At 42.9% G+C, this 16405-nt stretch overlaps 1 protein-coding gene across 2 annotated transcripts in view; it reads left to right on the plus strand.

Moving 5' to 3' along the window:
* DPYSL4 (dihydropyrimidinase like 4) overlaps positions 1-3820 on the plus strand; it is a 31746-nt gene extending 27926 nt beyond the window's left edge. For both annotated transcript variants that reach the window (XM_081912759.1, XM_081912758.1), the window contains exon 14: positions 1810-3820. In XM_081912759.1, the coding sequence (XP_081768885.1) occupies positions 1810-1901 (92 nt within the window). In that variant the 3' untranslated portion in view covers positions 1902-3820. The remainder of the gene's footprint in view (positions 1-1809) is intronic.
* The last annotated feature ends 12585 nt before the right edge of the window (positions 3821-16405 follow it).

Below are 16405 nucleotides of genomic sequence, written 5' to 3' on the forward strand. Positions count from 1 at the left end.
TCCGGCAGACGCCACGGTGGGCTGGAGTGTGTGCGCACGCATGCACAAATGCTATTTCTGGTGCTCCTTCCGGTGCAGAGGAGGCACGTGGCACTTCCCATTGGCTGCAGGAGCTTCCTGCAGCCAATGGGAAGCCGGTTGGTGTCACGGAAGGCGGTCCCCGCTCTGCTCCATGCCAGTTTAGCACGGGAGCTGACCGAGCGGGCAGCAGGGGTCCCCGAGTGGGCGGTGGGGGTCTATGAGGCAGTTAAACAACCCCCATGGGCCACTTCTGGCCAATGGGCCTTAGGTTGCCAACCCCTGGTTTAAGCCCCCTTTCCAATTTGGCTTGTTTATTAGCTTACTCGGAATGTACTACCCTTGGCGCGCAAGGGGTGGTACAAATGGAGCACTGGATGCAGCACTCCGTCGCCATGGTTGTATGACAACCATGAGAGGGTAGGAGAAGTCAGTGTTTCCTCCAGAAGGGCATCACTTAGCACTAAGAGAGGGAGGAAACAGATTGGGCCTGCCCATTGCATGTTCCACACTTGGAGATCACCTATCACTCTTGGGCTTGGGACAAGGAAGGGGTCCTTGAATGTACATTTGTGATATGGAAGCAGCAGGATATGTGGGGTGAGGAAGTTTTTTCAGCCCAGGCCCACATTCTCTGGGGTCCACACACCAGAGTTGGATGGGGCAGGGCTGGAGGCAGAAGTGGGTAGAGTAATGAATGTAAATTTAAATTTTGTACAATAGCTTAGTTTCTCCTCACACTTACACATCCCTCTATATCCTCTGGGAAAATGAGAGGCATTGTCAGGGATACGTTATTGGCAGGCAAAAGTACTCAAGGAGGGAGCAAAGCAGGGTTAGTAGAGAATGTGGTCTGGGGAGATTCCTAAGGGCCAAGTGGGGAGGATGGGGGTTGCATTTGGCCCCTAGACTTGAGGTTCCCTGCCCTCTGGCTTAAGTAGCACTTGTTCATCCTGAAGATTAAAAGCCTGCGATTTGGACAAAAGAGGACCTTCAGTGGCAACCACTATCACTCCCTAGATTTTAGAAAGTGTCTTACCTTTTAACCTCTGTGTGCTGCTTAGAGCATTTTGGGTGCTTCATAAGTCATAAACAGTAATAATATATTTCCTTTGATCAATGACGTCATTATTCATTCCAGCATGCTGTAATTATTTTGGATCACATTTTATTTTAACTCGATCCAAGTGTGAAACTCTAGAAGTGTTTAATCTTCTTTTAATCCTAAATGCTTAGCTATTAAGAGCTGTTCGAAAATACCTTTGGACATGGTCCAGACAGCTAAGTACTTTCAGACCTTATTAATTTCAATGGGGGAACTGAAGCGCAAACATAAATCTCATCTGCTGAAATTAACGTGCCTTTAGAAGTGCTTAGCGTCTGCCCCCTTCATTTCCTTATGTTCTTATAAAGGTGTATAAGATTTCCTATCTTTAGGAATTAGCATATTATGGTTCAGTTTTCAAAGGGCATGATTCCAATGATACATGGCAAAATTCTCCATGATAAAATTTTCATGATAAATGATTGTGCAGTAATAAATGTAAAAGAAAATAAAACAAAAGAAGATAAAACATAATATAATATAATATAATATAATATAATATAATATAATAATATACTTGATTTACATGTACACATTCCATTTCCTGTGTCAGCATGAACGAATCTCCATAGAGATACTCTCTTAACAATCATGTGATGCTCATAATAAGGCAGTGTTGTATTAATGAACACATTTCTTGATTTACTTATTTGTAAGTATTCCATTGTGTGCCATTTTTCTTTTAGGATCTCAAGCTGATGACCATGTTGCAAGACGTACTGCACAGAAAATTATTGCTCCCCCGGGTGGACGCTCCAATATTACATCTCTGTCATAATGATTCAATATTTGATCCCTATGCAGACATAACTGTGATTAGATCTGACTGGGCATGATCAGGCACATTCAGGCTGCAATCCTACACCCATTTACTTGAGTGTAAGCCCCATTGAACTTGATGAGAGTTACTTTGGAGTCGATGTGTGTAGGAGTGCACTGTCAGAAACACTCTTAAGTCCCATTGCTTGAATCATAGCCTACTGAAATCAGTGGCACTTGCCCTCTTCCCCCCCCCCCCCCCCGCTGGGGCAGATAGTTTGTAGAAGTGCGTTTAACATTCCTTTAAAATTACTGTATCGTTAAAAGACTCTGCCTTGCCTACACTCCCCAAGCACCTCTTGCATTACAAACAGTAATCACTGAGTCCGTGATCCTTAAGAAGAACCTTTTTAAAAGTGACCATGTGGATATTTAACACTGCCAAATTAAAGGGCTTGGATGGGAGTGCACATCCCAGGAATATGAAAACGATTTGCCTTCTTACTCAGGATAAAATTCCCCACCGTTTCTTCTTTCAGTGGAAAATGAGTGCCCCCCTCCCCAGTGTATAGATTTTGTCAACTGTTTTAAATATATCCTCCAATTTTCAGCAAATCTCCAGAGACATGCATGTGACCTTCTAGTGAAGTACTTTTAAATTCTGTTCAGCTGAACTGCTAGTTGTGCACCAAGTTACAACCAAGGCATACCTGAATACTTATTTCAATTTTGAGGCTTTCTATCAATAATCTCTGCTCTTTCTACAAAAATAGTTTTTACTGGGAAGGAATCCTTCTGCTATTTTAACACAAGCAGCTTATTCCTGTATTTCCTTTCCTTTTTCTTTTATACTGACAACATGGAATACTCCCCTACCTTGCTCCTGTGCAGACATAATGCTGAACCTGGATTTGTTTTGACCATGCTTAAGTGTTAAGCCATAGGTTAAGGACTGGCCACAAACAAGGAAGTAAAAGCAAAATTTGACATGGGTTTTTTAAACCTTGGTTTGAATCAATCACAGTTGTGTGATCATTCCCATGTCAAACAAACCATGGTTGAGAGCATCTTCCCATCTTTACAACACCTCTGCTTGCAAGGTAGACAAGCAGGTTTCACTGATCTCTCTCTCTATACTTCCCCTTAGCTCACTGAGTCACAGGTTCACTGTGGGATCTTAACCAGAATTAAGGCAACAAACCATAGTTAGTTGTTATGTCTACATGGGCCCTTGTGAGCCTCAAACTCACTGCCAACATCTTCCTGACCCATAGGACTCCTTCATCTGGTAGATTGCCATATGGAAACCACTGCTCTAAATTTTATAGCTGCAATTTCACCAGTAACCATAGATCGATCCACAAATGGCTTATGACTGACATTGATTGAAAATGTCTATAAGATCTCATTGGTAGATCCTTGAACATAATTTTAGGAACCATTGTCACTCAGTATCGTTGTGGCAGCATGGATATAAGAAATACAAGTGTGGTCTGATTGTTCATGAAATTAGGTGTCATAGTGTCACTTTAGAACTGGTATAAAACATGCATCTAGACTTTGAAATAATAATAATAATAAGATAGCTGAATTTCTGGAATCTGGACACAATTGTGTAAGTGCCAGTGTGTTTTTAGTCTTTTGTTAGTCTTGGATTTTTTAAAAACAAATTATTTATACAGGTTTTTTTTTTCCCAAGTACCAAGTGTAGACCTTCTAAACCAGAAAATAGGTGTATCTGGAGGTCAGCAGCACACCGTGAACTTTTTATAAAACTTATAACAGGTTTATTATATTTAAAGCTATGTACAGTACAGCAAAAGTGATCTTCTATATTCCATATCATTCCATAAAACTATGCTTGTGACTCGTTTACACAAAACGACTTGTTTTTGTTCAGTTTTGTTATTTACATTCAATAAAGTTTCTTCGAAATCAGCTAAATGATAAGCCAGATGAATGATTCTGAGCTCTCTTCATATTCATATTGATTGGAGTTAAGGTAACCTCTGCATAATTAGTATGACTCAACACCCATTGAAATTAGGGGTGTACCAATTTGATGGGTCCTCGATTACTGGTCTCTTTTATTTATATTTTGTACTGCTTTGGGGTTTTCCTCTGAAATGTTTTAATTTGTGACAACGAGGTAAAGAAAAATCATGTTTCCCCATTACTGTCTTGACATGATAGAAAGAAGAATGGTATAGAGTCAGACCGCACAAATCAGCTGTGCAAAAAGGGGGGAGGGGATGGTTTTCCGCAGAAGATTTATCAAGCTATAAAAAGTGTCCTTAGATCAGTTTTTCCTGGAAGCACCAGGAAACACAGGCAAAAGTATTCATCCCTTCGGAATGAGAACAACTGTTATCCACCCCCATTTTGAATTGGCTTCATGATGTCATTACATAGCCAAGGGCTTTTGGGGGCAGTGCAACAATACAAAATAATAATAATACCACTACTATCATGTTGACCATATGATTCCTGATTGGCTGGGCTCCTCATCAAGAAGGAAAAGGCACTTTAAAAATGCACTAAGTCAACTACTGACCAAGGCTGCAAATAGCAGAGAGCGAGGGAAGTAAGGCAAAAGGGCAGCATTCGTTTTGCAGCTGAAGAAGCACTTGTGAAAAATTGGTGCCACACTATGTATACCAGAAAGGTGTGACATCCAGACTGAGAAAAGGAAGCACCATTTTGCCATGTCAGTCATGTGCAGATAGGAATGTATCCTGCAACGGTAGGTGGAGGTCTACATGCAGTTCCTCAGCCCTGCCCATTAGCCAGGATCGCAGACATGTAGCCATTTAAAAAAGACAAAACCTGACAATCAGATGTTCAGAAGGGAAAGCTGGAAGACTTATTTCAGTCTCCCTGGCATTTCCTTTTCTGCCAAATTGCTGATCAGAGAGGTTCTAGATTCATTCTTCTTCTTTGTAAATAATTTTTATTAATTTTCAATTAAAAACATCCCAATTAATGACAAATTCAAATCAAATCACAATACAAACACAAAGCCAAATTACATTCCAAATTAAAATTTCAGGGAAGAACTTCCCATGTTCTGGATGTCGGGAGCAATTATCTCACACATTTTTTTCCCTGCTTTCTTCTCTATTGTTAACGCCAGTTTCCAAATTCCGATGCTAACCTCTCAAAATCTTTTCAGCCGCCGGTACGGAACTCCTATCATTTTAAATAAATCCATATGTCCATTCACCTGCCGGAACACAGTTTAATTAAACTGTGAGGTTCCTGATTCATTCGTTTGTTTTTTAAGGAAAACGCACCATTGGTGGCTGGTGCCTATTGGCAAAAAGGCAGGGAGGTCAACAGTAGATGGAGCCAGAACCAGCCAACTATACTTTTGTCCTCATTCTCCTTCTTGCTGAGTTCTGCAAAGGCAAAATTCAGATGAGGAGAAAGCAAACAGCCTGGACGATCCCCCTGGAGTGGTAAGTAAAGAGGAGATCAGACCTGGAGAAATAAGTTTTGAGCTGATCCCAGTAGAAAATCTCAGGATGATAAAGTACAAAATGGTTTGAATTTATCTAGCGAGTGCCAACTAGCATCACTCTCCAGAGGGGTGTGGGGGAACATTTTGGATAGTAAACAATATTATATGCCCTCATGGTATACCACTAAAAAATAATAGGCATGACTGGGTCCATTAGTTTCAATGGATCTACTCCAAGTATGTGGGATGTGGGTGGCACTGTGGGTTAAACCACAGAGCCTAGGACTTGCCAATCAGAAGGTCAGCGGTTCGAATCCCCGCAACTCTCCTGTTGCTTGGTCCCTGCTCCTGCCAACCTAGCAGTTTGAGAGCACATCAAAGTGCAAATAGATAAATAGGTACTGCTCCGGCAGGAAGGTAAATGACGTTTCCGTGTGCTGCTCTGGTTTGCCAGAAGCAGCTTAGTCATGCTGGCCACATGACCTGGAAGATGTACGCCGGCTCCCTCGGCCAACAAAGTGAGATGAGCGCCACAACCCCAGAGTCGGTCATGACTGGACCTAATGGTCAGTGGTCCCTTTACCTTTACTCCAAGTATAATTTGGTCGGAGACAACTCTTTCTCTTTAAATGGTGTTCTCTCCCTCAGATCTCTGCAATTCCAAATAAACCCAAATGACACACAGTGTTCTTTGACATGCTGAACATGTTTGCTGTTATGCGTTATGTACCAGCATGTCCTGCAATTGGGATTCAAGTGCTGTGCCTAAATGGTCGAAGGCTTTGTGAAAATTAAACGAAGCAGAAGATGTACTCATTCATATGGAAAGCATTTTTGAGACCATCAGAACTAAATCTGCAGCAGGATGCTGTGCTAAAATCTCAAGCATGAAATACCAAAAAAGGGACAATCTCGAGTTATTTAACCATTCTGCTTCCAGTGGTGGCATCTCTCCCCTTGATATACCATACCTATCTCATAATATCAGACATTTCAGATTGTACATTTATGACAAGAGATGCGAAGTTCTTCATCAGATGCTTATATGAGCTAGATGCAAACAACTAACTTCCATAAAGTAAGGTAACGGAAGCATCTATAAGTTTAGAAGATATAGATAGATGATAGATAGACACACACACACACCCCTCATCTATCCCTGTAAGGTAGGTTAGGCTGAGAGACAGTGGCTGGCCATGGTCACCCCACAAGCCTCATGGAAGAGCGGGGATTGAACCCTGGTCTCCCAAGGTGCTGGTCCAACACACTAACCACTGTACCAAACTGGCTCGTCAGTCCTTTTGGGCTGGGAGAAATGCCACTTCTACTCACAAGAGAGCTGTAGGAAAGGCTTGTTTGGCTCACTTGTTTGGCTCATCCCACTATTTCCGATTGCCCTATTTTTGTATTAAATCCAATAACAGTTGAACATTAATTAATTAACAGTGAAAGATAGAGGAGGCATTTCCCCCACATTCACTTGCAACTACAGGAACACCTTTATTTCTGATCAACTTGCTTTGCAAGCCCCAAGTAAGAATGATGATAAATATTTTAAATGGGTGTATATACTAAGCGCATAAGTCAAAGGCACTGACCTATAAGCTTTTTAAAATGGCTGACTCTGACTTTTTCACTTGCATTGATGCATTGCTTATTGACAGAAACAAAGTAAACCACAAGGTATGTTCTTAATTGCACTGGGTTTGAGTGTGGGTTTTTTTTGCATTTTAGGCTGCAATCCCATATACCGTACACTTGCCCAGGAGTTAAGCCTCATTGAGATCAATGGAGCATACTTTTGAGAAAGCATGCATTGGTTTGTGCTGTTAATCTTGGAAGTTTCCAAGAACAGGCCTCCAAAGCTTAAGGAAAACATTGTCCTCGTAATATTCCGCATTTTTCATATTTGCTGGTGCCTAGTGCTCAAAAGGAAAAAAGGGGGAATGGCTTTTCAGAGCTATCTATTGGCAATTATTATAAACACTTGCACTAGCCATTAACATGCCTGATTAATTGAAGGCACAATAAATAAATAAATTGTCACCGTTGGAAAATTCAGCCAATTTAATCAAACTGCACATTGCACCCCTACATCTGATGACAAGTCTGAATGCTAGCAAGAGAAGAGTCTGGGCAAAATTAAACTTATGAGAAACGAGGTCATCATTGCTGTCTGAGAGAGCAAACAGATAGACTGTCACATCAAGCTAGACTTCCATGTGGGACTCAACACTAAGAGAGAGTGGCAGGTTGTCTTGTCTGAATGTGTCCCCCCCCCAAAAAAAAACACACACCTCAGCAACTTTAGATAGAAATCTTCACTGGAGGGAATGTAGCTGCCTCTAAAATTAATTTCAGGCTTTACCTGCTGTCCATTTGAGGTGCCTTCAAGTTGCAGATGCCTTTCCCATTTGATGCTCTACACCAGGAGTGGGGGAACTTTTCCTGAGCAATGGAATGTCCTCTCACAAACTTTCAGGTCCCACATGCCAGTGGTGAGGGAGAGACAAGGGAAACAGTAGGGGAAGCAACAAATGGATATTTTTACCTTTGCACAGTTTCTGCTCACAGTCACAGACCTCTCTCTATCCTCCAAACAGGGAAGAAGGAATATCAGAGTTCAAAGTTACATTCCAGGAAGGTAACAACACCAAAGAATGAAGTAGTGGTGAGAGGCGGTGTAGCTTTACAAAATGGACATGAGTAGTTAGCATTCTTTTTGAATTGTATCTGCTCTTTTAACCAGATCCTCTGACGGACAAGTGGCCTTAGCACTAAGCAAACCTTGACAGCTGCTCAAGGTAGCGTTTGTTTGTTTGTTTTTTTGTTGAAGTTGTGGGTAAAAAGCATTTTCCTTTTCCTTCACTCACTTTTACCTGCCTGCTTTTGCTAATCAGGAAGAATAGGCTCCTCTCTTAGGAGAGCAGCTGACTTCTGCAGAGCAGCCCTGGGCATTACTCTCATCTCAAAGCTGTCTTTGAATATGTGAGGCTGCAATCCTGTACAGTGGTACCTCTAGTTAAGAACTTAATTCGTTCCAGAGGTCCGTATTTAACCTGAAACTGTTCTTAACCTGAAGCACCACTTTAGCTAATGGGGCCTCCTGCTGCTGCCGCACCACCGGAGCCCTATTTCTGTTCTCATCCTGAAGCATAGTTCTTAACCTGAGGTAATATTTCTGGGTTCTGTAACCTGAAGCGTCTGGGTTCTGTAACCTGAAGTGTATTCAACCTGAGGTACCACTGTACTCACTTTTCTGGGTCTAGGGATGGGGAGGGATAGGGAGGACATTTGATTAACTTCACATTTTGAAACCAACTTAATTCGCACTTCTCAAAATATGCAACCAGAACGCAGTCATCATTCAAAATAGGTGCTTTTCTAAATTTTGCAGGGAAGCTCTCCAGCCAAGTATCATGTACAGAAATGCATGCATAAAAATATTATGAAAAATTGCTTTACAGGAATTAGCATATTAGGCAAAATGGCATAGAAACCTGTGCAAATTAGGAAAAGTTCACAATCCATGCTGATAAATGCTCATGAGGACTTCTTTTTTTAAAATGAATTTGCAGACCAATGTGGAGATGTGGAGAACTGAATTTAAGGCTGGAAAAAGTGAGAAACTCAGAGAAGCCAAATTGACAGATTCACCCAGACAGATTATCTGGGAGTAAGCCCCCTGACTGAACTCAATGAGTGGCATTCAACTAAGTAGACCCACTGTAATTAATGGCATAAATGGCACCTATTTCTGAGTTAACACATGTAAGTTTGCACTATAAGGTAATCCCATTTTCATTCTGAGGAATGGCGTGGTGTCATGCAAATCAGTCAATGCAGATTGATGCCAGTTAATACATAGTGGGGCATATGGCTGTTTCTTTTGTGTTACCCAACGATACCATGTTTATAAGCTTTCCTACAGGCCTCCTGGTCTAATAATGAAATATTAACAGGAAATCTGTCTCATCATACTGGCCTGTTTGTAAAGGCACTCGCTGCCTCCAGGATAAAAGGCTACCTGCAGTGTGCCTGCATGCAATGGAGGAAAGAAAGGAGCAAATACTGCTTTGCCCCTAATTTGTTTTGACAGATCCCTCCTCCACCCGCTACACACACACACACACACACACACACACACACACACTTTGCAGGCTCCTGGCAAGATAGATTCTGGATTGTAGATCAAAAGATAAGATGCCTTAAACGGACTCTTCACACTGCGGAAGAATTAATCAGCCGAGATGAAAGTTTTGCCTTCTTGTATTTGCATATTCCCTGTGAACTAAAGCGAGTCACTGTGCTGATTTCTAAGCAGGCCCAGCTTAAGGTTATTTTATCACCTTACATCATCCTTTGTCAACCTGGTGCCCTCCAGTTGTTTGGCTCTTCTGGGGCTGATGGGAGTTGTAGTCCAAAACAGCTGGAGAGCACGAGGTTGGCAAAGGCTGCCCTTCCTACAGATGCTGAACAGTATAACATCGGTGCAGGGAAGTATACAGCCTTGGTCCTGTATACCTGAAGGAGCGTCTCCACCCCCATCATCCAGCCCGGACACTGAGGTCCAGCGCCGAGGGCCTTCTGGCGGTTCCCTCGCTGTGAGAAGTGAGGTTACAGGGAACCATGCAGAGGGCCTTCTCGGTATTGGCACCTGCCCTGTGGAACGCCCTCCCAGGAGATGTCAAGGAAAAAACAACTATTTTACTTTTAAAAGACAACTGATGCTGTATTGTTTTAATATTTGGTTGGGAGCCGCTCAGAGTGGCTGGGGAAATCCAGCCAGATGGGTGGGGTATAAATAAATTATTATTATTATTATTATTATTATTATTATTATTATTATTATTATGCCATCTGCCTTTCTCAAGAGACAATGGAGTGTGCCTCCAGGGGTAAAGTCAAACTGCTGCAATAGCAGCACTGAAGTGACTTGCCCAGGGTGCAAGCCTGAGCAGTGTGGATGGAGGTCCTCGGCTGCCCAGACGACGAGACCCTCTTCTTGGCCTCACTGATGTGGTCCAAAGGAATGCAGAGCAATATGTTTGGCACCAGCTTGGCTGCTGGAGTTGCCGAAAGGAGGTGTACAAGGCAACATTCAGGGACTCCATTCCAGACTTGTGTAAGGTTTACCCCTCATCCTTTTCTTCTCCTGAAGATATCTCACAAGACAGCAGAGGTTTAGGATCAGAGTTTTCCTTCTGGATGGGCTACCTCCCCAGATTGACAAGCCCCACCTGCCCCTCACCTCCCTCTACCTCACATGCAGAAGCTGCCTTCTTGACCATTGGATCCACTATTGGTCTTCTCTCCTCAATCCGAGTAGCCTGTCTTGGCATACAGGGCAAAACCATCACCTGCCCTCACCTGGTTTTGCTGGCCAGTCAAAGCTTTTCCCAGGATGTGGCTGTTGTCACATGCTGACAGCTTCTAGGAGCCACAGGTGAGAGATGAGGACAGGGTGAGGACCAAAGGTGGACAAGCTGCCATAGAAGAAGTATAATGTGTCCCACATTAGAGGTACTCTTCTCCTAACACCCCATACATCCCAGGGAAATAAAATAGTTTTCCAGCGTACTGTTTTCTTAGCTTCATGCTTAATTCTTCTGTGCTCTTTCTGACTAGATTAACCAGCTAATCATCAGGGCTTGCGATGCCCCGGATACACTGCTATGCCAAAATGGGTCAGCTAACATCACTGTGATGTCAGATGAGTGACAGGTGGGGGGCCTCTCCCACATGTCAAACCTATTCACAGTCTCGAGGGTGGGGAGAAGGCATGGTAAAGATTGGTGAGAGAGGCCCTAAAAATATGGAATGGCCTGTGACTTCTTCTCTAGCTCAGATTCTTCTCCAAGCCAAGGGGAAATTGCTTCTTCCCTCTCTGCTGCTTTCTCTTTTAGTGTCCTACTTAATGTTACCTACTTACCTCCCCTGCACCATCCCACTGACCTAAAAAATTATTAAACGTATATAATAGTTAATAATAATAATTTTATTATTTGTACCTTGCGCATCTCACTGGGTTGCCCCAGCCACTCTGGGCAGCTTCCAACACATATAAAAACATAAAACATTTCACATTAAAAAGTTTCCCTATACAGGGCTGCCTTCACAACTGCTTGAAAAGCCACCAACATCGGCCTGAAATGCCATTGACCAGTGTTGTCTTAGATCTCACCGTGGGCATTGGGCAAGCATTGCAGAACAAGTATTTGTTCAAGTAAGTAGGTAACAGGTAGGTATTTTTATGTCAATGGAGGATTTCATTTCCTGCATCTGGTGAAGTATACTGAAAGTTTATGCCATAATAAAATTATTTGTTAAGGCATTCCATGTTTCTTTCTTATTATTGAAATTAATTCTTATTTCTTTATTTTTTTATAATTCCAGAGGCTGAGCAGTTATCCCAGTGTACTCCCTTCTTGGAGGTGTTTAAGCAGAGGCTGGATGGCCATCTGCCTGGGTGCTTTAGTTGAGATTCCTGCATTGCAGGGGGTTGGACTAGATGACCCTTGGAATCCCTTCCAACTCTATACTCTTCCAAAAATAATAACAGTAAGCCGTGAGCCCCAGAAAAGCTACTGCCTTCTCCACTTATCTTACTTGCACTTTGTGTTCCCCATTAAAACACTAGGTCTCCAAGCATACAGTATATCCCACTGCATTGAAACCCACAGCCCACCTATCTTGTTGAAAACGGTAATGAGAAATGATAGCTTCCCCTGCCTAGAAGCCATGAGGTGGTTATATTTTATGCTTGTCATAAAGGTCAAGTGAAAAGAGCAACGATCCATGAAAATCCCAGCAGAAGAGGACCAAGGAACTGAGAGGGGCCCATCCTTGAATTAACTCCAGAATAATTCCATGAATTGATGGTGTGGTTACGGGCGGGCGGGGCCTGCACTTTTCTTTCTCTGTTTGTTTCTCCCTCTTTTCGCTAAATTCCTAAACGCCACCCAGAATGAGAGAGTCATACTGCAATCTTATGCATGTACACCTGGAAGCAAGTCCCACTGAACTCAGTGGGGTTTACTTCTGAGTAGACATATACAGGGTTGCACTGTCAAAGTACTGTTTGTTGCAGTTGGTTTGATTTTTTAGAAATTCAACTAACTGTCAGGGTATCTGCCAAGACAATTATAGAAATGAGGAACATTTTCTCATTCTAAAAAGCTTATTCAGGGGATAAGAAATCCCAGACTTTTCCCTTAGGGCTACTGCCAGGTGCCCTTTTGATTTTCCCCAAGCTCACAGAAAAGGGGTGGGCAGACTTGAAAGAGTGTAGGATCCACTTTGGTTGTAACTAAAACCTTGAGATCTATCTCCCAGAACTGAGTACAAATCACAGACATTTAGAATTAAAGATTTCCAAGCCTGAGAATTACTTTAGAGCATCAGAACCAAACAGAGTCCACAGTCCTTCTGCACAAAAATCTATTGTTGGTTACCCCAGGATTTTTTTCATTTCAGCCATATCATTTTGAGGGAGAGTCTCTTTGTTGCTGCTATTTTTTAGTAATCACTCAAGAGATCTACTGGTAGATCGCAATTTACCTTCTTCCCACCTCTTGCTGTTTACTGAACAGTGCCTGCATAGCTGAGGAAACCACTTAATTGTGTTAGAATTCCTGATCTGTGATTGCAGTCATGGGATTTTTGACTTTCACATGATGTGGTATGTTTTGACTCCACAGAGTGGGAAGTGACGGAGACAGGATGTTTGTGCTACTGTGTTTCGTGATGTGGGACTATTGTCCTTTGTTCTTTTTCTCTTTGCTGTCTGATGCTAGAGAGAGAGGGAGCCATGTTGCAGTGCTCCATGTGTGTTTATATGTAAATAAAATAGATTAGCCAAAATGCTGAGTTGCTGAGGTCTGTCACACACATGATGAACAAACTCTGCGAATCCCTAAGTGTGCCGGTGTCAGTTGGCATCGATCGCTGTGAGGTTCAGGCAGAAGAAAGCTTATGAAGCTCCCAAATGATCAACCAAGAGGGAGAGAACATGACTGTCAGGCATGTGTCTCTGCCAGGGTCCTACTCAAGTGTAGGCTGAACTCCTGACAAATTGACCTCAGAGTGTCATAAAGCAATACAAAGCAAAAACATATATGAAACATTTAGATAACATCTTAAAACATAAAACCTACAACCTACAGCAAATAGATTCAAAGTCACCAGGGACAGTAACTTTCAGCCATCAAACACGTGTGTAAACAGGGATGTTTGTAAATTCCTCCTGAATGTTAATAATGAGGGGGAAAGGTGCGCCTCAGCAGGGAATGTATTTCACAAAGGGAAACCACCATGAAGAAGGCCCTGTCATGGGTTAATACAAAATGGGCAACCCCCAGTGATGGCACCACCAAGGGCTCCTCCACTGCCAATTGATATATATGTTGCTCTCTGTCTTATATGCACCATTTTGCATCTCCTTTCCAGTTTGCACTATTTTGAATTGCTTCATTCATGTACTGTTTTTTGTTCAGCTTAGCATTACATGTGGGTTCAGGCTCATGGTTTATCTCCCACAAACAAAACATAAACTGTAAGCCAGGAGCAAACCAGGAGCAAAGCACATGGTTAGTTTGGAATGAAACAGACCACAAGTCCAGGTTTACACTGTGGCTAAGCTCCCGGTGCCAGGTCAACGTCAGGAGAAGAGCACAACAGTAGCAGTTTTCTCACTATTTGCCAGCTTGTTTGCCTCTTTGCCATGGTTTGGCTTAGCATATTGCATGCAAAACAGGCCTCTGTATTACACAGAGACAGCTAAAGATGAATCTAAGCTTGCTCCACCACCCATCAGCTCAAGAGTGCCAAATCAGTATGGGCAGTCTGAACTGCAAGAGAAAATGCCGTCAGATTTCATAAAGCTTTCAGAAAAGGAAAGGCTTCATCAACAGACACTGTGATACTCCTAGGAATCACCGTGCGACTGATTCTGAAACACAAGGTCTTTGTGAGAGAGGTCATTAAATGTCAATTAAAAAACAGAAACACTTCTAGAAGACTTTCCTATATGCATTTACTGTTGGTTTACTTGTTTTAATCTTTGTAAACTATCTGGAAATCATTGACGAATAGAGATATATACTAGAACGCATCTGCTGTTGTTGCTGTCTCGCCAATGGTGGTTCATAGTGGGCAGCGGCTGTGGAAGCTCCGGCTCAATGACCAGAGTCTGGACTAAGAAACAGGCAAGATGGTCTCTGGCCTCTTCAGCAGCCTCAACTTTTGCAACTGGAATCTTTCAGGGCCCCACCCTCCCAGGCCAGGTGGGAAAAAGCCTGCAAGGCAGGGAGCAAGTCTTCCAAGACTTACAGTCAAGGTGGTCTCTTTTTATTTTGATGCCCCCATATTTTCGTCATTTATCTTTCTGGAAGTCCAGTTCTATACAAAAAGGGAAATTGGCTCTATATAACTGGTGCAGCATTTAGTTTCGACATTTCTTTTTTAAATAAGGGGTGGGGCACTCATCCTAAATGTGGCCTCTAAACACCCTCTAGTGGGGAGAGAGACCAATGTATCCCTTGCGAATGAACCAAACTTTTGCCATTCATTCTGCAGCAACTTGCCCACTATTTGAATTTAAATAGAGTTAGAATACAACACTTTTATTAACAAGTGGAGATGCTACAGGAATGAACTTGTTCTGACTAGCCCAAAGAGCATCCACAGGGACTTCCTTATTTACATTGCTCCAGTATAACATGAGAACGGGCAAGTGCAGCTCCTTCGTCCCAGCATATGAACTGAAGGCACATGACACCAATACCTTGCTGAAGCTAAGCAGGTCTTGCTCTGGCCAATGCCTGGATGGGAGACCACCTGGTGCTCCATGATGGAAGAAAGGTGGCATATAAATGTAAGGAAATAACCCAACTCGTCCAATAATGGTCATCTAAAGAGAGGGACATGCACTGAAGCTGAACATTGGTAGATTCTGGACAGATTAAAAAGGGCACTTCTTCACCCAGTTAAACTATGGAAAAATTCACTCCCATGAGAGACAGTGATGGCCACCAACCTGGATTACCTTAAATGAGGATGGGACATATTTGTGGAGGATAAGGCTATCAAAGCCATGATGCTCTGCCTTCATGGTTGGACGCAGTTAAGCTTCTGAGTACCAGTTGCTGGAAGCCACAGGAGGGGAGAGTGTGCTTGTGCTCAGGTCCTCCTTGCAGGTTTCCTACAGGTGAGAACAGGATACTGGACTAGATGGGCCATTGGCCTGATCCAGCAGGCTCTTCTTATGTTCAAAGAGATAAATTTGTACAGGTCTTGTGGTGTGCTTCCCCCACCCACCCCAATACAGTGGTACCTCGGGTTACATATGCTCCAGGTTACATATGCTTCAGGTTACAGACTCCGCTAACCCAGAAATAGTACCCCAGGTTAAGAACTTTGCTTCAGGATGAGAACAGAAATAGGGCTCCGGCGGTGTGCGGCAGCAGCGGGAAGCCCCATTAGCTAAAGTGGTGCTTCAGGTTAAGAACAGTTTCAGGTTAAGAATGGACCTCTGGAAGGAATTAAGTACTTAACCCAAGGTACCACTGTACTTCAATATACTGTGATGCACCAAGAAGCAATTTGGGAGATCAGTTGGCGTTTGTGTAGAGGGGAAAAAACTCATTTGTTTACTCTTCTCTAACATATCATATTTCTGCTTGGTCTATAAAAGATAAAAGGTAAAGGACCTTTTATCATCCCACTTTCAGGCTGAGGGAGCCGACATTTGTCCACAGACAGCTTTCTGGGTCATGTGGCCACCATGACTAAACCACTTCTGACGCAACAGGACACCGTGACAGAAGCCAGAGTGCACGGGAACGGCGTTTACCTTCCCACTGCAGCAGTGCCTATTTATCTAATTGCACTGGTGTGCTTTCGAACTGTTAGGTTGGCAGGAGCTGGGACAGAGCACCCTATTGTGTGGATTCGAACCGCCGACCTTCTGATCGCCAAGCCCCAAGGCTCAGTGGTTTAGACCACAGCACCACCCGCTCTCCATGATTGGCCTATAACACCATTTTGCACACACTTTTAACACA

The sequence above is a fragment of the Podarcis melisellensis genome (assembly GCF_964234715.1).
Source record: "Podarcis melisellensis genome assembly, chromosome: 5".
Lineage (NCBI taxonomy): Eukaryota > Metazoa > Chordata > Lepidosauria > Squamata > Lacertidae > Podarcis > Podarcis melisellensis.